The sequence below is a fragment of the Nematostella vectensis genome, chromosome 2, assembly GCF_932526225.1.
Source record: "Nematostella vectensis chromosome 2, jaNemVect1.1, whole genome shotgun sequence".
NCBI lineage: Eukaryota > Metazoa > Cnidaria > Anthozoa > Actiniaria > Edwardsiidae > Nematostella > Nematostella vectensis.
This window is the reverse complement of record NC_064035.1, coordinates 15,760,452-15,788,134: the sequence shown is the minus strand read 5'-3', so window position 1 is coordinate 15,788,134 and position 27,683 is coordinate 15,760,452. Positions and strand designations below refer to the sequence as shown.

Here is a 27,683-nt window from a genome sequence, read left to right as displayed (position 1 = left end):
TAAAAAAATATAAATAAAATAAAAACCTCCCTACACTTATAACTACTCATGTCTCACCAAGGGCATGAGCCGTGTCCGTTGTTTGCGGCCTAAGCTTTACTTGTGGTCAAAAGCGGCTGAATGCTTCGACAGGTACTGAGGATTGAATTTGCATCGTGAGTATTTAGCCACAAAAGAAACGACCTCCACTAGTCGTCCGGAGATGGCTCATGATACAGCGGTAAGTCTTTGTATTTTATCAGATATCTAGTAGTAAGAAATTTCTACACAGCGGGCATGTGCACGTTTGCCAATGGAAAGGGTAAATTCCCGGTACAAAGAATACTCATATTATATGGAATGCGATGCGGGGGGTCTAAAAGGAGCTTTGGAGACTTATCTGAGTTTAAGGCAGTTTTTCCTTCACCAGTTATTTTTCTCCAGAAACACAGCTACGACCCTACCAATGATTAAATCTACTAATGCACGGTGGTTATGTTGGCGTTCTAGACCTACCTTGCGGGGTTCCTTATCCTAAATTGATATTTTCCACTGTCCCGTAAGTAGTAAGAATAGGGCCATCCACATTACAGAAATAATCCGTAATGAGAGGCAAGGCGAGGCTCTTGGTCTTACTGTACACCAGCTATCTATACTACGTAACTTTTGTTTTAGGCGGTACTTTTATGGTGTAATTAAAAAAACCTATACTCCTTAGATAGAATAGGAAAGTCAGGCGCGTACACAGGGGGGTGCGCATGGTGCGGGCCCCTTGGCAGCCAAAAGTGGGTCATTTCTTATTAAGAAATCTTCAAAAACTTTTCTTTTACCATGTGATACCTACGACTGCGCAACCCCCCCCCCCCCCCCCCCTTCCCCCCCCCCCCCCCCCCACCCTCAGCCAATAATCCTGAGTGCGCGCCTGGCATGCACAAAGATCCAGGGTACTTTGCGGCTGCTCCCAAACGTCACTACCGCGGGCGCCTGGAAGTTGCTGGAAGATTAATCTTCATCAAGTGTCATGGTTTTAACAAGATTTATCCTTGCTTCTTTTTCATCAGGAAACAGACTGCAAAACGGTTAGATTTTGCCAGGATACGCCTACCCTGATTGGTACCGATTTTTCGCCCATTCCAATGCAGGAAGCAACAACAACTGATCTTCATAATCGATTTTACAAGTGGGATCAATACCTGCAAATTGCACCCACACCATCTTACGATTCCTTGTTGCGGTTTCTCTGTCGCCGCGCGGTTGGTTCGTCAGCCTGGATATTCGCTAGCAAGCTTGTGTACATGGTTCTTTCTTTCTTATTCTACATACTAGGCGTCAGCGGGGCTCACGACAGGTAGGGACTGTCATCATAGTGAATTATTTGAATTGCAATTATTATTTTTGCCTTGGCCTACAAAACATGTTTTCTTTGTTGGTGTCCTTTTTTTTCACTTTCTAGGCTATTACTGTTTCCGTGGCAAAATTCACTATTTGTAACTGTTCGCTTTAGGGAAATTTTCGAAAAACCAACTTTAGGATGATGTACTTTCAAAATCTACAAGAGGAATTCTGAGATCTTGGCGTATTTTTATTTTAAGTCACACTGTTATCTACTTACTTTGAAATCGCCCCTAATATAAATCGATACTTAGGCAACCATTGTTATTTAGCTACCCCTTATTTCTAATCAAATATACTTATAATAGAAGCAATCGGTTATATGTTTATCGTAATTTTTATGGGCCATTCCGGGGACTATTTGATACCATCATTATAAAGAAAAAATAAAATTTTCTCGAATAATTTTTTCGTCGTGTCCGTGGAATAAAAATAACATATATTGCGAAACATTAATTTTGAGCTAACCAAAGTCCCCAGAATGACCCCTAAAACTCCGATCAACGATCAACAAGACCGATTGCTTTCAATTTTGGTATGTTATTAGAAATAGAAGGTAGCCAACAGTCAAACATATTTTATAGTGTTCTATTCCATAGATATGTCATATATTTATTATTTACTTTGACATTTCGTGTTAAGGAAGAGAGGGAGGGGGTGGGGGACTAAATCTTCGGCTTATTGACTGGGAGGGGGGGGGGGGTGAATTTGTATGGACCTTGGGGCAGCAAATAAACGAGAAAAAAGAACGAGCCAAAACATCCTCTGCCTCCACCCCCCCCCCCCCCCCCCCCCGCAAAATACATAATTAATGTAGCCTAACTTAACATCAACAACAGAATGGTTGCCGATACCAAGCAAGGCCGCTGCCTGTGGTACTGCCCTGCGTCATGTGATGACAGATTTGGGCTTCGTCCCGAGGAACCATACCTACAATCTGCTGAGCTGCCATCGCAGGCGCAGGTCTCGTACTCGATTATACTACGAGGCACAAGGTGCATTCCCGGCTCATCGATATCAAATGGTTTGGCTATGGATGCATCACCAATCAACAGCGACGAGGAATGTGGCCATGCTGATACAAGCATGCCATTTCAACGAAGCATGGAATTCGATCCCATAGTACACCGCGCAACCACACTCATTCTTGCAATTTTAGAGACTCGGGAGTTTTATTCCTCCGCTGACATAGGCCCTGACTTTTACCGGCGCTCGAAACCAATGTCAATGCAATGGTATAGCTTTCTTTTCGCTACATCTCTGCAAGTCCATCGTGATCATGTGGAGAGACACGTGACGCCTCGGGCACGTGCTAGACACGTGATAGTGATGTTACGTGGTAGGCTTTATCAAGTTCAGCTCGTGAGACGGGATGCTATGGGGGCGGAGATCATGCCGACTTACGAGGAAGTCAAGGTGAGTTAGAGTTGGTGCTTGTTTAAACTGATTTTGGTCATTTTGACCAATATAATTTGGCTCACTTTTGAGTCACAACGCCGCTTTGCCTTTCTTTAGAGTTATTCGTGGCCTGGAAAGGGTTTTACGAAGGATCAAAATCTGAGTGCGGAAATTTTACGGTGTTACTATCCATAGCACACTTGCTCGATTAGCATGTAGATCTTGGACTGTTCATAAAATCGTTTACACCAGACCAGGGAATCGATCAACCTCAGATGACTAATCGTATGAAAGCGCATTATCAAGCTTACGAAAATTCTACTAGAAATTTTTTTTAATGTTTCATGGGGTACGAAGAATACATATTAAGGGGGATGAAGGAGACGCCTGGGGCCCACAAGTGACGCCCATTTCCTGTATCCGCCCTTGCACTTGAAAGATGCCGTTGTGGCACAACTATGAGAAGTTATATTTTTTCAAGAGGCAAACTAACGTGCCCTCATTGAACATGTTTTCTCATTACCTTCTTTTGCAGCGTCAGCTCGAGAAAATCTTCCATTCAAGGCACACCTCATCGGCGCTTTATGTTGGAGCTTTAACTGCTTTGAAGTCTGCTGATCGCTTTAGGGAGGAACAAGGGCTTAAATGTATAAGCGACAACAATATTTATAACTTATGCGTAATTAGGGACTCGTTGTTTGTAGTCTCACTGGACCCAGACGATTCTCCTCGACTGGCAAATGAAACTCTTTACTGTGTACAATCAAAGAACAGTTTCAACAGATGGTACGACAAGAGCGTCAGCCTGGTTGTGTTTCAGAACGGCGTGGCCGGTTTCCTCATGAATTACTTTGCTGGGGTAACGGGCACAGTGGCGTCTGCTTTTGTGGAGAAAGTCCTAGAGAAAGAGGAGCAAATTCTACGATCCGTGCTGGAGGAGAATATCGAGACACATGGTAATTGTCGGTCTCTATTTTAAGGTAGAATGGGGGGAAATAAGTAAAAAAGATAGTTGTAGGGAATGGGTTAGTGGTGGGGTATTACATGGCAAAGAGCTTGGGGAAAGATTAGTGTAAGAGATGATGGTAGGTGTAGAGCTAGTATGATGACAATGGTTTATATCTTGTGGATTAATCTATAGTGGCGGTAGTGAGAATTTCAAATCGAATGCCAGGGCAACGAAGTAGTAAGTGATGCTATTTGGAAATAGGTTCGGATAGCAATACGAAATGTGAAGTAGGGTAGCAATAAGGGTAGGGTCTAGACGGTACGCAAGGGCGTAGCCATAATGAGGGTATAGTAATAAGAAAAAACAATGTAGCTTCACCGTCTGAAAGCCTCTTTATTTATTTACCCTTTCTCCCCTCCATTTACCCTCCCCCATTCCTTTTTGTGAGAGTTGGTTCTAAGATTTCCCCCCACACAATTCGCTATCGATTTCAGCAAAAAAAAAATCCTACCAATAATATATAAAGTGTATCGAAAACAGCTATCGAATGTTCTAGACCAGATCCAGCTGCGTGAGCTGAAGTCACCACGCATGCTCTTATGGGACGACACCGCAGATGGACACTACAGACGACGCATCGACAAATACTTACGCACCAGGGAGGGCACGGGGCCCTTTGCGCCCTTGGTACCTAGTACGTTTAATCTGCGAAGCGGGATATCTCGCCGAAGTTTAATTAAGCTGCGAGTCAGTCCGGCAGGAACCTTTAACACAGCTCTACAATTGGCGTTACTGCGTATGAGCGGCAGGTCCATGGAAGTTTTCGAGATTGTTAACCTCAGGTAAATAATTATCATTATTATTATCGCTATTTTTAACCGGAGGTGAGGTAGTAGTATGATTGTGGAGGAAAATCACGATGTGATGATCTTCTGGGCATTCTCAAAAGGTTATCTAAAGCGACCACAATGATGGTGATGGTTATGACGATGACGGCGAAGACGAACGTGATAAATATGATAAAGATGACGATGACGACAAAAAATAGTGATTATCTCGACGACGATCATGATGATAATTATGATGATAATAAGTTGGCTGGAAAATATTGCGCTTGTTTTCAATCCTTGTAGGCATTATCGCTATGGGGGTACAGCCTGGATGGAAACTAACAACGCTACCATGAGAGAATTTATCACTTCTGCTTCGCGCAGTATGGATGATAAAGAGACAATGCCAGGTGGAAATGAAAAAAGGAATTTAAAGCCGCTGCTTAAGGCAGCAATTCAGGGTTATCGAGACGATCTCATGGCAAACAAATGTGGGGACGTTTATTTGTGGCATTTAGACGCTCTCTACAGGGTCCTTGGTCTAAAAACACGTCTGCCCCGAAAGGCTAGCCCAGAGAAAAGCTTGCGACAAATCGTACAACAGTGGATGGTGGATTACTTTAGGGGCCCGTCAGTTGACATCCTCCCCCCTGCAACTGCGCAAAACTTTGTGTCGAATCCTGGATGGAATCCTGCTATCGAGGCAATAGGGCGTGTGGGTGTCAAGTGTCTTTTAGGAAAAGATGGTGAGTATTCTTTTTAGATAGCACCCTTTTGCACTATTTAACTCTTTTGCATGCGCAGAAATTATCATTGTCACCTCAAAAGCATACATAGATTGAAGTAGATGATGACCTATCTCCAGTGTGGGTGGACTGCCCGACAAACACCAAGATGACACCCTTTTGCGCTAAGCTTCTATCACGAGATGGAAACAAATAGATACAAAAGAATCCTGCCCTACTGGCGTCCGCCTCCTCAAATAAATGTCAGTATCACAGGTAGCCCAAGCGTATTGTTAGTGGACTTCAATGTACAATAGTTAGGGCTTATAATATAGGGTTCTTATACCTCAAAAGACTTTTCTTTTACATGGAGAGGTGGATTGAAGGTAGATTTTTTTAAACTTCACATGAGCATCAAGGACATCACGAACTGACCACATGGTGAGTTTCGGGGAAATTTTACAGAATTTCTTATAAATTTTGAGGTATAAAACCCCCCTAAATTATAAGTCCTAACTTCAGTACATTGCAGTCCACTATTATTACTATAAATTACGCCTGTGGTCTTTTTTGTTTTAGCAATGGCTCTTCATTACTTAATGGGCGATAACAACATCAGTATCACCATAAGCACTGGGGCTGAACATCCCAGCCACGGGCGGCACCAGGAGTTTTTCAACGAGCTCAACAAGGCACTCGACCTAGTCTACAATATTATCCACGAATAACAGAGGACCATTGAGGACCTAGACTTTTGATAATTTTTTTTTTAATCTCAGATGTAGCGCTGATCCCAATAAATTTTGGATTAGAATGTTTCACAACTCTGACATTTTTAAACTTGCACACTAAAACCTATCAAGAATTTAAATTAGAGTTGATACTTGCCGTATCATAGGATAATTTTCTTTTTAGATTAGGAAAAAAATAAAAAGGAGCATTGAAGGGCACCTAACGATCATTTTCTGCCATATGTATTTGTTTGGAAGTTGAATGGTACAACATATACTCCCTTGCTTGTATGATGAGTATTTACACCGGGCCTTGTTTGAAGAGCTATTCGAACCCAAGTCATTCGCGCGCTATATACTACGCTAATTAAATTACGTCACAGAGAAATCACTCGTCAAAGAAACAAATACCTTTGCTATTCCGATGTTTATGCCAAAGTTCAGCTGTTTCATAGCATTTTTGCTCCTGTGGAACTTCTCGCACTCCATTGGTAAGTTACTTAAGCCCTTTTTTTTACTTTTTCCTTACAGAAAAATTGTTAACCATCGCCATTTAAGATCAAGAGATCAAACGTTGTTCATGTGTATGCCAGATATTTTTTTTCACGAGTGATTCAGTTTTTCAAAAGCTCAACTTGCACGAGCAGTCTTTACATAGAGGTTGTTAAACATTTGTTACTTGTGTAATACGGCCGAAGATAATTTTAAGGATTATAAGACTGACTTTTAAAAGGAACGTGTTGGTTTTGCTTCAAAATATTGGTCCTGTTTCATTTTTCTTTTTTTTTTTGGTAAAACGAAAAAAGTCACTTTAAATTCGCTAATTTAAACCCCCCACAAATACAATTTTTCTTCGCGATCGCGAAATTAGAGACTCGCGAAATGTGCTGATAAAATTTTAGCGAAAATAAAGACGCGGAAAATTAGGGTAAGGAAGTGCCTTTGGGACCCTTTATTTCACACAAGTTCTTGAATTTCAGAGCGGTCAGAAAATTGCCCACAGACGCATGCGTGCAAGCAACACGGGTTTGCGCCAATATGCGCATTGGTTCGCCTTAGCAAGTCTGATCACGCAACCCATGTGACCTTAAAAAATATGTGCCATTACAGGGCTGTGGAATGTCACGTGATTGCAGCTGGTGGTAGTATTGAGAAAAAGACTTCCTGTGGAACTGTGGCCGCGAAGGGATTGGAAAGTCCATGAACATTTTTGGATTATGAAATAGCAGTGAAACAAAATCTAAAAAAAAGTTTAAAACTTGTATGTAGTGTAAAACAGTCCCCGGAATTTGCGCCTACACTGGCCTTTGCGAAAAAAAAAGTTTTTATTTTTTTTCCAAAGTCGAATTTTCCACATCATTTATTTGCTCTATGTCTTTACATAAGTAAGTATTTTGTCAAACTATCTAGATCTAACGACTGGCGAACTTTTCATAACTGTTAATTTGTATCAGCAAGCCGGTTAAGATGAATATAAATGGAAACACAGCGTTTTCTAATCTTTAAAATATTTTATAGCAGCTAGCGGATGACTACCACCTATAAGCAAATTCATATTTTCTATTTTCTATTTCTCCTTGCTCCCTTCTTATGAAGTGATCACGTTTCCCTGACAACCTGATAACAAGAGGAGACTTCTTTACCTTGGAAGGGAATAAATGAAGAAATTCTCTAGAAACAGTAAAAATAACCTTTTTGAAGCACAAGGTTTCCCAAGATACATTTTTTACAAATTTGGAAATATATATATACATAGAAAGATTACAGTGTACAAACAAATGAAAAAACAAAATGCAAATGACTTCGAACAAAGCCGGGATTGATTATTTGAATATTGACAAAAAATACAAGTTAAATATAAGAAATAACAACAGAATATTTGGTGGAGAATAAGGTGGAGACGAAGAAAAAGGAAAAGAAAACTGAAATACTATCATTTCCCGCTGAATTTCTTTGAAAAGACATTTTCGTGTGATCCTTACCGTTATTTATAAAGTTAAATAGGAATTAGCATATAATTCAATATTCAAAATTCACTGGTTGGTACCAGCTTTAGAAATTTAAGTGACCTTTTTGTGGCAAACTACTCCAAAGCCTTCTTAAAACAACCTGTAGTATAGGTGTAAACATTTGTAAATGTTTGCATTTTGGAAGTTTGATGTAACACAAGCCGTCGAAGGTCTCGATAAAAATCAAATAACATTTCCATAAAGTTTCTGTATTCTAGTAATATTAACCGGTATCCAAGATATACAACAAGCGAGAAGCATCCGATGCTTTTAAATGACTCTTTGAAAAAGCACCCCGAGGGCATAAAGAATAAAAAAATCTAATTTCGCTTCCTACATGTTCTTACTTCCACATTTCAATATATAATCTAAACACTGACGCTTGTTTCACGCCACCTGGCACACACACAAAAATTCTGCTATTCTATCATCAAAAATTAAAAATTATTTCGGGTATCTGTCCTGCAGATAGTGAAGTACCATTAGGGCTCGTGTATTCTAAAAATGTGAATTTAGCTCCTTCGACCAGAACTTCACGCTGCCCGTTTGTTCCACTTAGCGAGCAAGGTCCCTTAAGCAAAACTGTTATCGTATAAACTATATTCTTCTCTATTGCAATACTCTCATCGAATAGTATGTCACAAACTAAGTCGTGTGTGAATGAAGAATAAGTTGCTTTAGTCTGAGCGAGAATTCTGTCCTGTTCTTTTAATTCAACCGTTGTCTTATAGTCCCCTTCTGTCTTGCTAGCACCATAAAGACCCACTCCCTTTATGTACATGCGGCGGTCAGTCATAAATTTGATTCCATCGTGCTTTCTTGTATCGCAAAACCAGTCATTTCCGCAGCAGCTTTTAAAGCGGGAGCATCTATACGTCTTTTGAGCGGCCAAAGGTCTGGGTACTCTTGGGGCATTAGTAAACGAGATTTTGGTTTCAAAGCTTGATAGGAAAAATAAAAACACACTCGTTGTCTCTTCGCTTGTAAGTAGCCCGCAGCGTGCAACCTCGTCAGCAAACTCCACCGGGGACATAACGGGATAACGAATATACTTCAATGCTTCAGCTGCAACGGATCTTTGGTTCTGGGGACTTGGTTCTATGTCTTTTCTATAGCACTCGGCCTCAGCCCAGGACTTCACTGCATGGAACAGGGAAATCTCCTTTACGCTAAGAGAACTTCTTTGAACCAACAACAACAGCGTCTCCATATCTAACTCAGCAAAATACTCAGATTGCAAAACTTTAGCAGTGTGGACATCAATAATATCCCAGCACTTTTCCTCCAAACACTTCTCTCCCAGGTACCGCGAGTGGCACAAAACAGTGAGTGCATTGTCGGGGTTCAAGTGTTTTTCCACAAACGCCGCGCACTTGTTTACAAGGACCGATAACAAGTACTTTTTACCAAGATACAGAACTCCTAAAGCGTTATCCAACGTCAGCAAGCATTTATCCGTGTAGACATAGCGCAAAAGCTCCGTGAAACATTCTTCTTCAGTGTCCACAACTGGGATCTCTTTCGTGTCGTCCGCCATTCGCCCGAAAAACATAGCGAAAAAAACAGGGCTACTGATAGCTAGAACATATCTATGAGCGGGAATTCGAGCTTTTTTACTACCCACCAGAAAATGAACATCACTCAAAAGCTCGTTGTTGAACATGAACTCATTTCGCTCACGAACCGTGGTGACTTTTAGCTGCCACTTTTCAAAGTCGATGCCTGCCACTTGGGACGCCATCTTTGTTTTGATTCAGAATCAGTGATATTATTTTTCAATGAATGAGCTAGCGGTGACGCAATGGGGACCGAGAAAGGACTGGTGCTCGATTGCTGGTATCTGTATTGGTTTTGCTAAAACAAAATTTAACCATATCCATTTGCTGTTTACACAAATAAAATCTGGTGACTTTGATAGTGCAGTTCAGTGGTTGGTTACACCTATATCATAAGAAAAATATTGTTACAATTTATGTTGTCGTTCATGTAGTTTATTTGTTAATTTGAGACAAAATTTTCTGTATATATATCACCACCTCTATTCGAAATGCAAAGAGACCTCCTGGCAATGCGTTTTTCCTTCTTTTTTTTGTGTTTGTGAGGAAATGCAAAGGCTAAATAAGAACTTAAAATGCTGATATCACCCTGGCCGCCATGTTTGTTTGTAAACCATCTTATGGGATATGAGAAGAACTACATCACGAGGATCTTTTCATTCCAAAGCCAAACGAGATAATTTCAGGTGAAACACCCAGAGTAGCAGAATCGCAGCAAGTTTGGATTTCTTTAAAAACACTAACACGGTTCTCAAGCCAAACAAGAAAAAAAATCTTTGACGGGCGGTAAAAAGTAAATAAATAAAAAATAAATAGAGTAGAGAGAGTAGGCTTAGAAATAGCCACGAGTCGATGAGTTAAAGGGTGAAATTTTAATTCAATCATTTACATTGAAGATATGCTACAGAAAGGAGGCTATGCTGCGGTCTAAAAATAAGTTTGTTTGTTTGTTTGTTTTCCCTGTCTAAATGGGATTTTAGGGTCTTCCCTTCCCTTCTTCCTTATAGACGCTCGTCGGTCTACGTAACCACACGACTCCGGATGAGGAATATTTAATTATAATTAACTTTTAAGTTTTGATACATTGACATACCCCTTCATAAAAACGCTTTTCCTCTTTTTATGGACAATTCATAAAATAATATATTACTATGATTATTGGCAGGAAAAACATCTCTTTTTTTGTTTTACATATAGACATCACATGTTTCTTTCTCATTACTTGACCAATGTAGTTATTTGTAGGCGCGCAGCTAGGACTTGACAAGGGGGGACGCGCAGGAAGAGACACATGAGACGTTTTAGATTTCGCGATTCTAAAGGAAAAAAGACTGCTGAGGGGGAAGGGGGTAAGCGCGTTCCCTGTGCCACCCTAGTTACGCGCCTGATAAGTGTGCATTATCATATCCTCGATGGTTACCATGAGAACGTCATTTTAGCAACGAATACAGTAAACGCGGATCTGGCGCAGCATCGTCTAACTAGGTGGAAATGAAGTGATGGCCGATAATCATGTACATAATCATATACAATATCATAAAAAAAGATTCCGACCTATGGCCAAACTTTACACTTGAGAAAGTACAATGAGCGTGTCATCGAGTGTCAATACAGACCATCCAATCTTTTCTTCTATATGTCTGTTTGTGTGTAAAGCTTTAGCTGTGAGTAATAGAAACAGCGTTGTACCCTATCCATCTCAACACACGAAAATAGACAGTGTTTTCTGTGTGATCATCCATTAAGAGGGGCAGACTTGATAAATGGTCGTCAGGCGCTTGCCAGTCGTAGTAGTAGGCGCTCATTTTCACCTGTTTCAGACAGGACACTATTTTATGTACTTTAAATACTTTGAGCTCTATGAAACGTCTCTGTTGATGCTCTGCAACGAAGCACCTTCTTCCCTTCAGTTTGAGTGAACTTTTTCATGAAGCAATGTTGATTCTTCCTTTGTGTAATAAGGCCGCATGAATGTCACAAATCTAAATATCTAGGACATAGTCGAATTTATGACTGGTGTGTCCACTTGTAAGGCTCAACAAGTGGATAAGCACTAGAGGTGCTCGTCTGTGTGTTCAGATTCATCTTTAAGCAATTCCTTCGTGAAAAGGCCTTCTTCAAGCCTCAGAATACATTCTTGAATGTCATTCGTTATTGCCGCGCCGTAAGAGATCCCACACTTTATGGCTTTGTATGTTGAACAGAATGTTCTTGAATGCCTCTTTGAATTGTCTATCGTGAAAGGAGTACATGTACGGATTCAGTGCAGAATTCAGATAGCCCATCAACAAAAGAATATTATGGACCTCCCGAGGTGTCCCCCGGAAGCATTTTGTCCCGCAAATAGATACTCCAAGACTTAACAATGTGTAAGGCAGCCAACAAATAAAGAAGGTCCCGACTATGATAGCGATATACTTAGACCCTTTCAGGTGCTTACGGATCGTCTTCTTCTTGCCGCCCTCACTCATACTTGGTCGCCCATTTTGCGCTTCATTGCCGTTGATACTAAGCGACATTGTCGTCTCTACCATGGACATACTGCGTTCTAGCTTCTTGACGCGCCTCTGGTGCTTTTTGGCAATTTTAAAGATTAAGGACCAGAATACAGCCATAAAGATCATAGGCAGGAGAAAGTTGGTGATGTTGATGAGCATGACGTACTCTTGGAGTAATGGAAAGTAACACGCGTTGAACAGAATGTAGTCGTAGTTCTGGTCCTTCCACCCTAACACAGGAAGGCACGCCGTCACCAGAGCGTATGTCCATAGGCAGACTATCGCGACTATAGCCTTCCTTGGCGTGATTATAGTCGTGTACCGCAATGGCATGTGCAAAACGATGAATCTGTCGAGCGTAACAGCGCACAAGTTAATGATCGATCCGGGTACAACCAGCAGGTACAGCGTGGTCCATAACTGACACGTGATTCGCCCGTGAGTCCAGATACCGTCTCTTATAGTCTGGTCGAGCTCAAATGGCACCACCAGCCCCGCAGTGAGGATGTCAGAGAACGCCAGACTGACTATGTAATAGTTGGTCACATTAGCGCGCAGCCTGTGGTAGTTACAAAATGCGTACACCACAAGTATGTTGCCCAGTAACGCGAAGATGATGATAAGGATGGTGATCATCGCTTGGAAAATCTTAAACACCACGTGCAGCGGCTGGTGTGCATGGTCCATAGTCACGTTGGCAGGTGTTCCGTGACACCATGTTTCATTTGGACACGCCCCAGTTACATTTATCATCGCGATGGTGGGCTGAATCGTACCTGAAATCAACAAGAACAAGGTTTAGTATAACTCTGTAGAACAAGATAATAATACAATACACCAAAAACTGGAATTCGATTTGCGTCTTTAAAAAGACTTAGAGCAGACTGAAGAAGGTGAATAGTAACAAGCTTATTTACATCAGAATAGTGGCGCGAGACGCAAAAACATTACAACTGATAACTGACTATTTGGCCTTTTTGTATTTATCAGTAGAATAAGGGTAAGTATCACCCAGAAGATTCGGGGGTTAATAGATATACGCTTGACTCAATAAGTCGTTGCCTCTTGACTCAATAGACATGTGGTTGACATGTAAACTATAGTACCCTGTAATCAAGGTTAACCAACCAGACTTCAAACTTCTCAGCCCCTTTAAATACCCATTCCAAAATCCTACGAATTTCTCATTAAAAAACGGTGGAAAAGCTTCGGACGTTTTTCCGAAACCTTTTCAAACTTGCCCGCGAATGTATTTTATGGAAAATTAAGGTACTTTTTGTTTAAATGTTAGCCTGATAAACCCTGTTTCTTCAGTACTTGGCCTATCGGAATTTGTAAATGATGGAAACATCTGTCGAATTTAAAAAGTGCTTTCATAATGAGGAATGCTGTCATTTTTTGTAGTAGCGGTTCCAGTACTATATGAACTATTCATTGAGATGTTAAAGCGGAAAGCAAATAAAATTATTACAACCCCTGCTTTTAACTGTGATTTTCTGCGGGTACGGGGTTCATGCTACAGATACCAACAATGATTTCACTTGCGAGTTTTCTTAATAATCGGCGCTCGTAATAAGGCTCTTCTGCTTATTGTACACCACAGCTATCACGCATTTCAGTCGGTCTATACACAAAACGAGTCAAAAGAGCAGCTCAAAATAGGTCATGACCGTATGAAAGGCTAAGACGTTAAAGGTGTCAAGAAAAGCCTACAGGCTATCAACAAGTATGCACTTGCTGTTTCCCAAGTGCATACGCCTCTTGACTGCCATTGTGTTGTATAATGCACACAAAATGCGCATCGAGAGATCCCGGTGTCTATAATACACTATACATACTCGAGTTAGGAATAGCGCAACTGAAGGGCGTACGTGTAAGTCGCGTAATATTCTATAATAGAAAAAAGCCCGTAATATAACTAAGTATTGTTGCGCTTCAGTACGACATTTAGATGACATCGTAATGAGATGTAATTTGGCGATCTAATGGGTTATTGTCAATTTAGGCTGATTCTGATATTATTTACGGCTTATTTACGAGTTTTGAGCTTTATATTTTTCACACATAAAATGTCGCACCTCTGCTTTTATTTAGATAGTAAACTAGCGGATTCTTGCCACAAATAGGGACTATCTTGCTATCGATTTTAACCAAGGTTAATGAAAGTATTAAAAACCCCAGCTATTTCCTTTGAATGTGGGGAAAAAATCAATTAACTGTTTTATCTAAATTATCTAGACGTAATAGTGTTTTTTTCGGTGGCCTTTGTTGTCGCACACCCCGAAAATCCACACCTAAACTTTGTTGTCATTGTATTTTTAAAGTGATCGTTGAATTATCAAAATGGGAATCTGCCGATACTTACAATAGAACGGTGTGAATAGATCCTATGGAGGTCGGCACTACGTGATAAGTTAAGTCTGCGAGCTTGCTCTACCGATGATTTTACAGACGACAGATGATGTGTTAGATCGTAACCTCAAAACCTTTAAACGAAGAAGGCTAATGAAGCGTTAAAATCTGCTACTGACAGCGTAGGCAATATTGAACAAAGGTACAGCGGAAAAAGAGCGGCTAGCAACGCAGAGTGGTGATCACTCGTGATCTAGATACTAGCGATCTGGGCAGCTTGTTAGCGGCAACACTGGCTGTAATAGCACAGGAAATCCTACATCGGCCTATCGCTCTATCAGTAAAAACGCCGTAATGATGATTATCGTCGTCCTCTACATAACTAAATATCCCGATAACAGAAATGAGTAAATGCTACATGCGCAAAGCAATCCGGTGGACTTATCATAACAACCCCCACGACCTCAGCAGGGACTCTTAAACTCCCTTAGTATTAGGTGCATGGCATTAGCGAAGACGAGGGATAGAAAGGGAAGTATACAATATGCAAGATGGGCTAGAAGGAAGTGAATGTTCGTCTCGATGTTTTGAGTTGGTCTGATTGTCATCCTGAGAGAGCTTCCGCGCTAGAATTCCATTTCCTCAGCCTGCACACAACATCTATCTTTTATACCTTTTATATTTCTTTTCCAAAGTGCGCGCTTTGAAAACATACAATAAATTAAACTTTCTTTACTTGTTCCATTATAAGGGCAAACAAAAGTAAATGAGCCAAACATGTTTACAGGTTGATACACGAGCCCCATTTATAGAAAATATGGAAATGCTTCCCTTCAATTTCAGTCCCTGAAGGTAAAGAAAACATTGTTCGACTAGACGGAAATGTTATTATAGTTCGCTTGTGGTTTGTGTTTACGATAAAACGTCGATATTCGAAGCGTCGGCGCTCGAATAGCAATAATCAAAAACACTCTCGAGTGTGGGGGAAAAGTGACCATTAGTGAGATGAAGAAAAGAATGCACGTAAAAAAGCCGCAATTTTGTCATCAATCCGCTTTGAAATAACTTTAACGCATTAGTATCTTTTCAATGAAAAAAATACTATGTTTGAATACTCAATGAGAAATTAAAGAAATTAATCCTCTCAAGGTGTGGTCTGCGCATCACATACAAAGCAAATATTCTATTCGAACTAAATGATTTGAAGTTAATCGGTACTTATACACTGCTTAGGAAGAGAGCAATCATCATGAAAAGCAAACCAGATTCAAGGGCCCCTAATGGAACTCCGAGTTTCACGGACGAAAGGTTCAACCGAATCAATTTACATTGTCTAGTTCACTAATCTATAAATTCTATCAGTTGTTCGAGAACAAAAAGACGCTTCAGTTTTAAAAAGAATAAAAAAATATGCGTGAACGTGAAGCCAGTATCCTAACACACTAATGAAATATATTCGTGATATATATCGCGTAAAAAGATGATTAAGAAGGTGAATTATCCTTTTCGTTATATTCTCCCATTTCAAAACAGTTGTGATAAAAAAGAATAAGTCAATGAGATACAATGTTTGAATAGCTATATATCTTACAAAATCTAGCTTTGTTTTAAATCAAGCTTACCCGAAAACACAACAATACCGTCTTCTTCCATCGGAAAGCCTTTCATCGAACAATACTAACTTCGAAACCGAAGGCGGACTGCTAAGCAGGTTGGCGTGCCTTGAAGGAAACGGCGCCGAGTGAGAAAAAAGACGGGGTTGCTTTTGTTTGATAATTTAGCAAAACATCAAATAGATATGGAATGTTTAGACAGAACCAATAGCCATTGGGCCTTATATTAAGGGGACTTCCTGAACAAGAGTGCCAATATTATAATATAACCACATATATATCATATTTAAAAAAAGGCAGCATGATTTTACAGCCAGCTTTTATGTGATTTGTTGGTATTAAAGTGGCATAAAATGACCTGACTGACATCTATGTTTTGCTCATCCATTTCTAGCTGTGGCTTAGGGTTAAGATTGTATTCACGATTGCAGCTATGAAGCCAAATTTGCGTATGCACTTGCCTTTGAAAGCATAACGATGGCGACCAAAACATTAACAACGAATAACTGGGCAACGCGAAAGAATATGATAAAAATATTGCGTTTTGTACACTTCTTTGTTTCAAAAAGTACAATATGGAAGCTCATTTCTGTAACAAAAACAATATGTCGGTTCAAATATTTAAATCTAATCATCTAATTTTTTCAAACAAAATAAATATAAGAAGAATCACGCTTGTAATAATTGTAGTAGTAAAAATCTACACCCGCGTTAAAAATATTTTTTTACTTGTTCAGTTGGTTCGATATCTGCTATCACCCACAAAATGATGGACTAGCTGAATCAAGTTCCCGATAAAACTCTTTAGAAAAGAGATAAGACTAAAAGCAAGTACTGGAGAAAAAACGATGAGGCAAAACATAAAAGAGGGTGCAGACAATATGGGTAGATGAGATGGCGAGGAAAAAGTTAGAAAAAGATGGTATGGAGGAAAAAGAGGTAAATTAGTGACTCGTATTTCTCAGTAATAGACCCCTTTCTTTGTTTTTTTTTTTTCGTGAAAAGTAGTTTAAAAGCGAAGTTGTTGTTAGAATTAAAAAGAAAAAAAATCATAAGCAATATCTAGTTCAACATATCATGTATATCAAAATAAATTCTAAAATTCAAAATAACTTAATAAAAAACAGAAAAATACAAAGCGATGTTGCAAACAGCGAACTACAACAAGCAAAAAACTCTGCGCACATACTTGTGAAGGCTTGTACCTTTACGCCTGGTCAACCTCGTAAACCTAAAACCTTCCGCTATGAACCGAATCTTTGAAAAATCTGCAGATATCGAGGGTATCTCTCTTTCTTCCTCCGAATATGGGGCATGCTGAAATGGGGCGTAGTTTGATGCTAATTTTTACTTGCTCTTCAAGTTTTACTCGCCACCAAGAGAAGAGCCTCCTCTTGTTAATGTTATCATGTAGAGCAATCACAAGGTTTAATACTAGGATTTTCAAGCATAATTGACTCTATCAATAGATCTTATATGTTTACAAAGTGAATGACTGAAAATAGCAACAAGCCGACTTGCAGGATCTTTCAAATACACGCAAACATGGACAGAACCAATGAAAATTCTAGCTATCTGTCACTTTTGGCAGGTGATTACCGTCATTGCACAGGCGGCAGTTATCTTGACGACTTTGCTAAGCGTGTGTGAGACACTACGAGAAAAAAAAGCGACAGGGGAGTGGAGGTGCGTTTATACCAGCTGGGTGAAAGCTACCGAAAAAGGAAGAAGGGCGGAAAGTAAACATGTTTTGCTTTAAAAATGGAAAGATAATATCTTTTATGGCGACATTTATGGTCTGATACGAAACCCTTGGGTTGGATCATTTGGAGAAGATTTGTTTGGAGAAGATTCGATCTGTGCCGGAATTTTTTATTTCCCAAATAACGAATATGGCAGACATGTTCGGGGTAAACAGCAATGTACAGTGTACAGCTTATGGAGGTTTGCTGGAGGGGGAAAGAAAAGTCAAGAAATAAAAAATACACAACGTATAACAGCAAGAACACTTGCGGATAATGTCGAAGTGACATTATTTGCTATGTTATTTGCTTTAAAAGCGTTACGCGGCCGTAAAAGATGGCCAAGACCTCTTAACAGGAATAAAAATTACAGTAAAAATGGCCGTAGAAGATTGTCAAGGCCTCTTAATAGAGGTGAAAAATACAGTAAAAATGGCCGTAGAAGATTGTCAAGGCCTCTTAAATAGAAGTAAAAAAAAAACAACAGTAAAAATGGCCGTAAAAGATGGCTGCGGCCTCTTAACAAAGATAAAAAATACAGTAAAAATGGCAAAATATCGCCCCCCCTTTTCGTGATTCTGTATGATTTTTCTAGAAATTTGTTTTTGAAATCGTCCGCCCTCCCCCTCAAACGTTAAGTGGTCCGCCCTTTAGGTGACTCCTTAGGACTTTATTACATAGTATGGAAATATATAAATTTAATTTATTCAACCAAAGACTCCAGTATATAGGTCAAAATCATTAATTTGAACGGTTCTTAGACTTTTGACAACCATAATTTGATAACAGATTAATTGTGAAGCCAGCATCATAATACAAGAAAATTGTATTCGGTAAATTTCTATCATGCTTCAGAGAAAAGTGAAGTTAATGAGTCGATGAAGTACCACTGGATCCTCGAGTATGTACGATACATTACAGCTTCAAAATTATAGCAAAACACAATATTAGGGAGTATCCAAAATAATACTAACATTGATGCTTATTGAGTGGAAGAAATCTTAGGCGACCACCCCCCCACCCCCGCCGCCCACAACGACGTGTGGTAGGATAGTACTGGAAATAGTATGAAGAATAGTAAGGTAGTATAGAGAATGCACGCGCTCAGGATAAACAACAATCGCAAAATAAATTGATATCAATTTCGTCAAGATATTTCTTTCTAAAAAGCTAATCCTTTGAATCTTTTACCCAAGGGTAAGGGAAAAAATAACGTAAGAGATGTCAATTGTTTACTAGACTAGTATGTTGGCCCTCCCATTAATACCCAGATACTTGCCTTTTACATCCTGTGGTTAGAAGTACAACTTTCAACACACCACTCTATTTTCACAATTACAAGGTTTATATAGCCTACACCTTCCATTTATGGCTGGCCATTTGATTAAAGTGATTTATTACGCTACCACCTCACCGCGTCCCGCTGGTAAATGGCGGAACTCAGACAGGCTATCCGAAGAACATGTTGATATGTCATTAACATTTATTGCGACGTCTTGTTTCTATTTTCGCGTCTTACGCACATGGAACGTTACATGTCACCAGTTGCAGTAATAACACATTCTCCTTTGGGGATGCGCTATAAAAAAAATATATATTTCTGTTTATCCGTATTTATTGTTTTTGAACGTGCACGTTTGGGAAATCAACTAGAGATAGGAAGAACTGGTATCCTCGCCATCTAACGAAATAGACTAATGTCAACAAATAGCTGACAACGGCGAATGACGTAAACAGCAATTACATTAACAGCAACACCAAAAACTAACGACAACGAATGATAAGCAGCAACAACTAAAAACAACAGCAACAACAACAGCAAAATACAAATCACAACAAACAAAGCAATAGCAATAGCAACAACATTATCCACACTAACAAAAAACTTTCTGCTCTTTTTGCTAATGCTGATCGTAGGCGGCAAAAAGGGGGTGTTGGGGGTGGAGTGCGTTAGAACGGTAGTACGAAAATATACTATATTTAACCAATGTACGCGTAACTATAATGCCAGTGTTAGCTAATGTTTCTGCTACCAAGGAGTAGAATCATCCATTAAACACCCTTCCCACACATACTCTCCAATCAACATTAGATTTAGTAAATGTTTCGTGAAACTCTTGGTAACGTCACTTTAAAGTACATCGTAGGGCGTTTTTTAAATGGTTCGTGAAATTCTTCGTAACGTTACTTTAAAGTACATCGTAGGGCGTTTATTTAATAATAAAAGGGGCTAAATAAATCTAACATAAGATTGTTAAACTTGTTGTGTCAATGAAAGCATCTGAAATGTGGCTTGGTATCAATCTTTTGTCAGACGAGCGAATCTCTAGCAAGTGTCCATATTCGAATCACTTACCCCTAAGCTGCAGCTTTTCGTGATGACTTTCGTGGCTGTTTTTTCCCTTCTTTCAAGAGACCGAGGAAATTTCAATTTTGAAAAAAAAAAGAGCAAAATAACATTTTAACAATTCTTTTCATATTTTAATAAAATTTCCAATTAAAAATGATTCATTAAGACGCCCAGCGGGGTTTTTGGTATACAGAAAACAACACTTTTTACTATGTTCTACTTTGCTTCAACAAGGCTTTGGAATCATTTGGACTAAGCACCAAGTGGAAGATTTGCTCTAAGCCAGAGGTTGACACTACCATTAAAGATCTAACCTCACCGGGTCCAACATTTTGGGTTTTCGTGTCTTGCCGGTGGCAAATTGTCAAAATAATACCCATTGAAATAAAACGACATTATGCGTTAATTTTTGACACGTTTTTTTACTAAATAGTCATTTTTTTCAGAAGCAGATGCTTGCTTGCTTGAAATTCAATAAGTCTAACTTTTTGTTATTCAACAAATGCAGCAAAAGAGTTGCAGAAATAAATAATTCTGCTCTTAATTAAAACTGTATTATTCTTGATCAATTCAAGTATATTTGATTTTTAATTTAACAGAAGACGTTTCTAGAAGCTGATCATTGATATGATACACATTAAGCTTATGAGGCATCGAGGAGGTAACGCCGGTTATTAACATGCACGAAAACGAGCTGTTACCAAAAAATAAAAGGAAACATGCGGTGAATACGTGTCCGAAATTCACTAATCAACTGTTTTAAATGATTGTTATAATCTTATTCCAAAAAAATGTGAGATGTGGGTGTGATTAATAATTTTCGTGTGCACGTTTGCTTGATTTTCCGAGCTGTCATTATTCCCTAGGAGCTTAGGTAATTCGTAGTCACTTATCCTATTTTAAGGCTCACTTTCTGAGTTTTTCTCTTTTTTTTAAAAAAAAGAAAATATGTAATTTCCCGCACACTCTCAATATTCCAGTTTAGATGGCGTTGTTACATTACAATGGTTGCCATAGCATTTCACATATATGGTGCACTGGAACAGGCTCGAGTCAGGCGATGTAATGAAAGTAGGAAAGATCACTAGGCATGCTGCAGAAAGGGGAGTTCTGTATCCTTTGCTTCCATCAACTACGCGCCTGTTAAGGGCCTTCTTTCTTTTAAACTACACAGGAAATAATACACAGGTAGATATCCTATTTTGTTGTTTTGTCGCTGGTAGTCGAATAAAAATATAAATGCTATGAGCCGCCACAATTTCCACGAGAAGAAATAAAGTATTTTATTTTTGATATTGATTAGTAATGAGGGAGGTTTTATTTGGTTGTTTCTATCGACTTGGTTGTTGCTGTCTCAAACTGTTTCACATTAGCCTCCCTTGAATTTGGCCAAAGCTCGAGCGCCCTCCCCCCCCCCCCCCAAAAAAAAAACACACACACACACACACCACCTCACACATACACACCCGCGCTTATTTTAGCGTGTAGCTCTTCCCTTCTTCCCTTCTCTGCATTGGTTTGGATACAACTCCACTTCGCTCCACAGCTTAGGTATTTATCTGCTTGATAAGATCAAATATACGAATGCTAACACTGTTTTCAAGTGTCAGGTTGAAATTATAAACGCTCTTATCTGATTTTATAATCTAAATATATTTTGTGAGAAATGAAATCATTAAACAAGCCGTTAAGTCGATGCTTTTATTTGCTTTAATGAAAAGGCTCTTGGCGTTATTTTTGTCATTTTTTTTGGAATAAGAGTGGCCATTTCGATGCGTTTTGTTGTTCGGTTGCGTGCAGTTCCGGCCAGTTTGATTTATGTTAAAAAAATTGCCAAGGCCACCCTGTGAGAAGACTACTGTGATTGCTAGATATATATCTACTAGCCTGTAATACCACTCCAATTATACGCTATTTGTTCCGCTGTCATGGCGTGGGTGAATAGCTCGAAGTACCTCACACGGTACAATATCGTTTAAAAGCACCCACGACTGAAAATAGGGATCACGAGAGAAAAAAACATATAACGTAAAGCATATTCAATCCATCCCATTTTCCTAAAATGATGCTCATGTTGCTATTCTTACATAAAACTGAATGTTTTATATTGTTAGCTAAGAGATATAATTGATTTTTTTTTCGGAAATTAATGCAAATTTCATGAAATACGTTGGGTAATTGTCTACCTATCCTTGCTATGATTCGTTTTCTGAGAGATATGAGCTAAAGAAATGACGAATAAGTTCATCGAAAGTGCCTAGAGAAATTTCAATTCTAAACGATACAATACAATTAAACAATCCCAAAAGTTTAAGCACTTACCAGCAGTTTCGCGTCTATTGCTTCTCGACACAGATTGTAAAGTTAGGGAATCTTACTAAAGCGTTCAACACACCTCTAGTTTCGCATGGTATTCCTCTGTCTATAGCGCTTTTGGCAGCAGATGTGCCTCTATTTTCGCTAAGTGCCTTTGAAAGCACCAACTATGTTTACATATCTACAAACGACATAAAGCCGAATCATGTTCATAGCTTAGACCTGGGCCAATAAGACGCGTCGATCACTAGCTAAACAAGGAAGTATATGTTGAGTTTATATCCTTGTTGTGAGATGAGAGCCCGTGCATTTAGCTATTTCAAATAAACGAATACGGTCTGTCCATGGCGGCATGATTGACAGGTGATGATCATTTATAAAAGGTTATAGTGCATTAAATTCGAGTTATGTGAGTTGAGTTATGTGAGATCGTGGGATTGTTTAATGTGGGTACGACTTGAAAAAAAACAGTCAAATATTACACATCGAATTTGATTACATCTACACTGCCTATTGAAAAATGAAAAACACAGCTTGGTTTCAATAGTGAAAAAAAGCTAAATTGCTCTACAACAACATTGTTTTACAATAGGGTGCAAAGCGCACCCGCGTTTTTCTTTTACTTCATTAAAAATCCTGAAACATCCTTAGCTTAAACAATTATTCTTTCCAAAACGCTCTATACTTATAGAGGATATCGATCCGTAAAGATATGCTATTTGCCCGAAGCGTTTTTGTTCAAAATTTTAAAATAAGCCAATATCATTTTTGCACAAATGAAAGTGTAACAGCTCACGGCTTGATATCTTTTAGCAATTATCGCAACATTATTCATGCATTATCCCGTAAACCACGTTAATCACCTTTGTATCTATTTCTAGCGCTGAAAGCCACTTACAAAAACAGCAATCAGTTGTATTATGCTTGTCTGTAAATATACACTTAACCACTAAAAAGGGGAAAATACGTCAGAAGCTTTTTGAAGTTGAGGAAATCGAGTTAAATTTAATAGCAAACATAAGAAGTACTTCAACTTTCTGGCGGAAGATACTCAGAACGAACGGAACAAAACCTCTAGTCTTTGCTCCGGAATAGAGAATGAATTTTTTAACTCTTTCAGGAGCTTCACAGTAGCTGAAATTCCATCATATTATCAACCGGAAAAAAACTGTTGTTGTCCCACTCTACCCACAATGCTTTGCTTTGGCGGCCATTTTCAAAGGCGGCCATTTTCAACACCAGGAGTGAAAACAAAGTGCTTATTTACAGAGCGTAACAGCTAGTTAAATGCGTATTATTCAAGGACATTTTGCCGATGAAAACAGCAACAATTATACAATGGTTAATCAGTAAATGTAGAACTGCTACTTTATCGATACTCATATTTTGTCAGAATTTGAGATTTCGAGAAAAAAAATGCTCCAAAGATTCCTAATTCTTTTTTATTTAATTTTTTTTTTCGTAGAAACGATAAGCCTGGTTATTGCTATGAAAAAAATATTTGTTTGCTAGTGACGGCGGAATGATGATGCGATACTTGAATCATACGAGGAAAGGCTATACATTTGTGTGAAGCAGATAATGTTGATGAATAACTCTCCATTCCGAGTAGCGAGCTAGCCGTTAGAGACCTGTGTAACTATTTTAGAGAATTTCGCAAAGATGTGCATGGTGTTTATTATCGCTGTTTATGAAGGGAAAAAACACGCGTATGACACAAAAAAACAACAAGAACTAAAATCTCAATAACTACTATGATTTAATAAACCCGTATTTTTTTACAGTCGGTAAGACATACCTAGTCTATAAAGAACATTATTTTGTGTATGGTTATCGCTTTTTTGTTGATGTTTTTTAAACTAGATCTTTTGGTTTTGTGGTAATATATAAAACTTGTCATTGGTCGATTACATCTTCAAAAGTATAACATCATAAAAACTTAAAGTGCAACAAAAAATGTTAATAAGGCTATGTCACAAGGGATCATTCACTCCGCCTTAGTCTATACGGAAAAAATCCGATATTGTCTGAGAAGATCATAGCCTCGACAGAATTTCAGCGGAAAATGGCACACATTAACACAGTCAAACTAACAAAAGCTAATTTAGAAGTAGGGGATCCCTTATAATTTCAAGGCAATTGAAAAATGTTTGCGCTTAACAGGAAATATACAGAGAAAACAAGCGTAAAGAGAGTAATTACGTATCATTTCTCCATTTCCTTATCTTTTATGAAGCCAACTGCTGATAAGCCATCTGCTACCTCATGCTAAAAGATCTTGTTTTTGTAGCTATTACTACAGCTATTTTTTCATACGCCGTTTGGAGAAAATTGCATATATTGTTGCTTGAATTTACATTATAAATCTTATTATGATCAAAAAGCATTTGAATTTCTGAAATGTTGTAAATAATTGACGTTGAAATTGACACGTTGTCTCTACATGCATAATGTCGGGCCTATTTTTCCATTCATAATTCCCTGCAATGTGCGAACACATATTTTTTTTTTTTACTTAAACAAAGAAAAATCAAAGTTAAATATTCTTGTTCTTTCAGTTCTTTCTTAGGAGCGTCCTAAGAGTGGAGAGCGGCTTCAATTTTTTTACTTTTTGTTATATTTTGTATTTTGTACTTTTTTTTGCCTTGGGAGAAACCCGTACTTTTCGGTTCGTGACCATTTCTTTAATAGCAGATAATTATATTTGACGAGAATAATACTTATTTCTTGCTAAGAACTGGAAGACTTAGGAGGCTTTAAAGATGGTGAATATTGAGTGACTGACGTTTGGTATATTGGATATACCGCTGCGTTCCGTTTCTTGAGGACATACTGCAGTAAATATGTGTTATTTTGTCAATCGTTCGGGTATAATAGATCGCCATTTGCGTTTAAAATGCCAGGAGTTGAGACAGATAAGAAATATACTAAAAAAAGTTTGAGTGGGTTTTGTTTTCCTCTGTTTTTCACCAGATAATATTTGCAAGTGCCCAGTGATCCGAGCAAGGTCGCTAGCATTGGCCCCGAGACATTCTATAACGTTTTTCATCATTATATTGGATGGTAACGGATTTTGGCCCTTGAGTCCAATCATTTCACGCTTAAAAAGAGGCCAACCTTGAATCAATTGCAGCAGTAGCTATTTCTGAAAAATAAAATCCATCATCCATCTAGGCATCTCTTGTTATTCTTCACTTATGCCCAAGGCTGCAAGCAAGATTCTATACAGCATATTTATTAATACAGTGCTATCGGAGCAATTTATGTTAAATATCTTTTAACTGTGTTTTTTCATAATAATCAAATTAACCGAAAACCGCGAAAAAGGCGAATGTATTCAAGCATTTTGGAAAAAACTGATATTTGAAGTAAGGCTAATGAATAAAGTGAATTTTTAGGCTTTTTGGTTTCTGACGAGTTTTTTTTTTTCAGAGCCAGTGTTGTTATTTGGGATTTATTTATAGACACAAAACAATTTTATTACTATCTTTCATTCGATAACTAGTGTAGGCACTCAAAAGTATGAGAAAAACAACTGCCAGATTTGTTTCTTACGCAGTGAGCATAAACTTTCCTTGTGTCGAAGTCCGTACTGTCTCATTAGTACCAAATAAATGAACAAATAAAATGATTAAAACATATTTCTGTTTCGATCCTGCCGTTTTTCAGTATCTTTTACTAATACCTGCACGGTTGTCACTAATCTTTTTTTTTTCTCTTATAGGGTACCCATGATGCAATACAGACTATTGGTTCTCATCTTTACGTCTTTTTCTATATTCGGGATACGAAACCTGCTCATTACGAAATTATATCATGACTGGATTCATATAAACCCACTGAACCCTCAACCTGCTTGTACCGCCGTGTACCCACAACCGAAAAAACTCACTAATGCAAAATAATCACAACCGAGATCATGATACTCAGGGATGAATGGTCTTGAAGATATGCATCCAACCAAGGTGATAGCAACAACTCTTCAGCCAAATAATAGCTAAGGTTCTGAGACAAATTTCAAATCGAAGAAAAAACAGCAGAATTGACACCCTCAACAAAACCCTCAAAATACAACAAGGAAAAAAGAGGTAATCACAACTCTAGACACAAATAGATACATTTATTCTGTGGTGATTCATTAGAAAATTATTTTCTCTTTCAGGCAAATCCAAACAAGAAAAAAAACATGAATCCACCTTCGCTTGTTGTAAATATCCGTAAGCACAGCTTTCAATTAAGCGCCAATAAACTGAATGTTGTCCTAGGGCACTCTCCCAATATGCTGATAGCTGTGTGTTGTGGGTTGTCTGTGTTATGAAGCTACAATCCACAACAAAAGCAAGTGGGACACTTCGCATAGAACAACCTTCATCCCTCTCCCCCCGACCCCCGATTAATAGAGGCGATTTTTCAGCTCAAAACACACAAGCAGTCACAAGGTGATCATTTGCCCTCCAACATTGAGGAGGGGGGAGGGAAAGCGTCCCATTAGTTTTGTTACAGATTGTAGGTTACCCAATAGAGTGAAACTTGCTTCCCAAGCTCCTATCTTTAATCTTCAATCACATCCCTGCTTCAATAACTACTATAAAGCAGGTCAAAAGAAAAAGTACCAAGGATGGACAGTACCGAAGGCAAGAAATGAGGCCGGAACGCACACGCCAACCAAACGGCGCAAATGACAATCGAATTTGCCGTTTCTTGATGTATTCCCACAAGCCACCTCGCCCGAAGTCTCGCTTAACTGAGCGTCTAGTTTTGATAAAAATATAAGCAACTGTCAAGCAAACTGATTTAGCTCCCAATTGGAGTTGGGAAAGCAAAGCACTGTTGGAAAGCTTGGATTCCGCCGACTACGTTCAGCGCTGTTCTACTTTGACGGGCTGTAAAAAACTTAAAATAGGGGGGAAGGTGCCTGTTTTTGGTCTGTGTTTTGTACATTCAGCTAAAAAAGGCCGGAGGTCAATACATATGTCTTAGTATTTTCAAAAATTAGGAAACCAGGAAGAGTCAAAAAACGAACTTCCTATAATAAGATATTGTCATCGATCCCTTAAAAGCTTCAGAAGGCCGAGCAGTTCGTGAAAGTAAATTGTTGAAAAATCAAATTTGACCGAAAATCGAAATTTTTTTAATTTCTTCTATCTTCTTTTATCTTTATAGGTTTTCAAGTATCCTTTTAAGGATTTTATCAACCTTCGAGGTCTGTGATTGATTGAGATTTCAAAGTGCTTGGTGCATAA

General features: G+C 38.7%; 3 protein-coding genes across 19 annotated transcripts in view; 1 reads left to right on the top strand and 2 right to left on the bottom strand.

The window, feature by feature from the left end:
* The first annotated feature begins 162 nt into the window (after positions 1 to 162).
* LOC5516761 (carnitine O-palmitoyltransferase 1, brain isoform) lies at positions 163 to 26,718 on the top strand. The gene is made up of 10 exons (XM_032386649.2): positions 163 to 220; positions 1,041 to 1,327; positions 2,211 to 2,787; positions 3,305 to 3,725; positions 4,275 to 4,560; positions 4,852 to 5,294; positions 5,853 to 6,495; positions 16,770 to 16,971; positions 26,165 to 26,528; positions 26,603 to 26,718. The coding sequence occupies exons 1-7, from the start codon at positions 203 to 205 to the stop codon at positions 5,999 to 6,001; spliced, it is 2,181 nt and encodes a 726-aa protein (XP_032242540.1). The 5' UTR covers positions 163 to 202; the 3' UTR covers positions 6,002 to 6,495; positions 16,770 to 16,971; positions 26,165 to 26,528; positions 26,603 to 26,718.
* Positions 7,311 to 9,762, bottom strand: LOC5516801 (BTB/POZ domain-containing protein 6-A). The gene has a single exon (XM_001636754.3). It carries the CDS (start codon positions 9,752 to 9,754, stop codon positions 8,444 to 8,446), a length of 1,311 nt encoding a protein of 436 aa, XP_001636804.1. The 5' UTR covers positions 9,755 to 9,762; the 3' UTR covers positions 7,311 to 8,443.
* Positions 10,423 to 27,683, bottom strand: part of LOC5516799 (tyramine receptor 1) — a 32,015-nt gene continuing 14,754 nt past the window's right edge. For 12 of the 17 annotated variants that reach the window (XM_032386650.2, XM_032386662.2, XM_032386663.2 and 9 more), the window contains one exon: positions 10,606 to 12,843. In XM_032386650.2, coding sequence (XP_032242541.1) covers positions 11,714 to 12,820 — 1,107 coding nt within the window. In that variant the 5' untranslated portion in view covers positions 12,821 to 12,843 and the 3' untranslated portion in view covers positions 10,606 to 11,713. Of the gene's footprint in view, positions 12,844 to 14,432; positions 15,983 to 16,041; positions 16,798 to 17,221; positions 18,773 to 20,130; positions 20,180 to 22,446; positions 26,170 to 27,683 lie in introns of those variants that run through there. The other 5 variants (XM_032386667.2, XM_001636753.3, XM_032386664.2 and 2 more) reach the window with 5 other exon arrangements.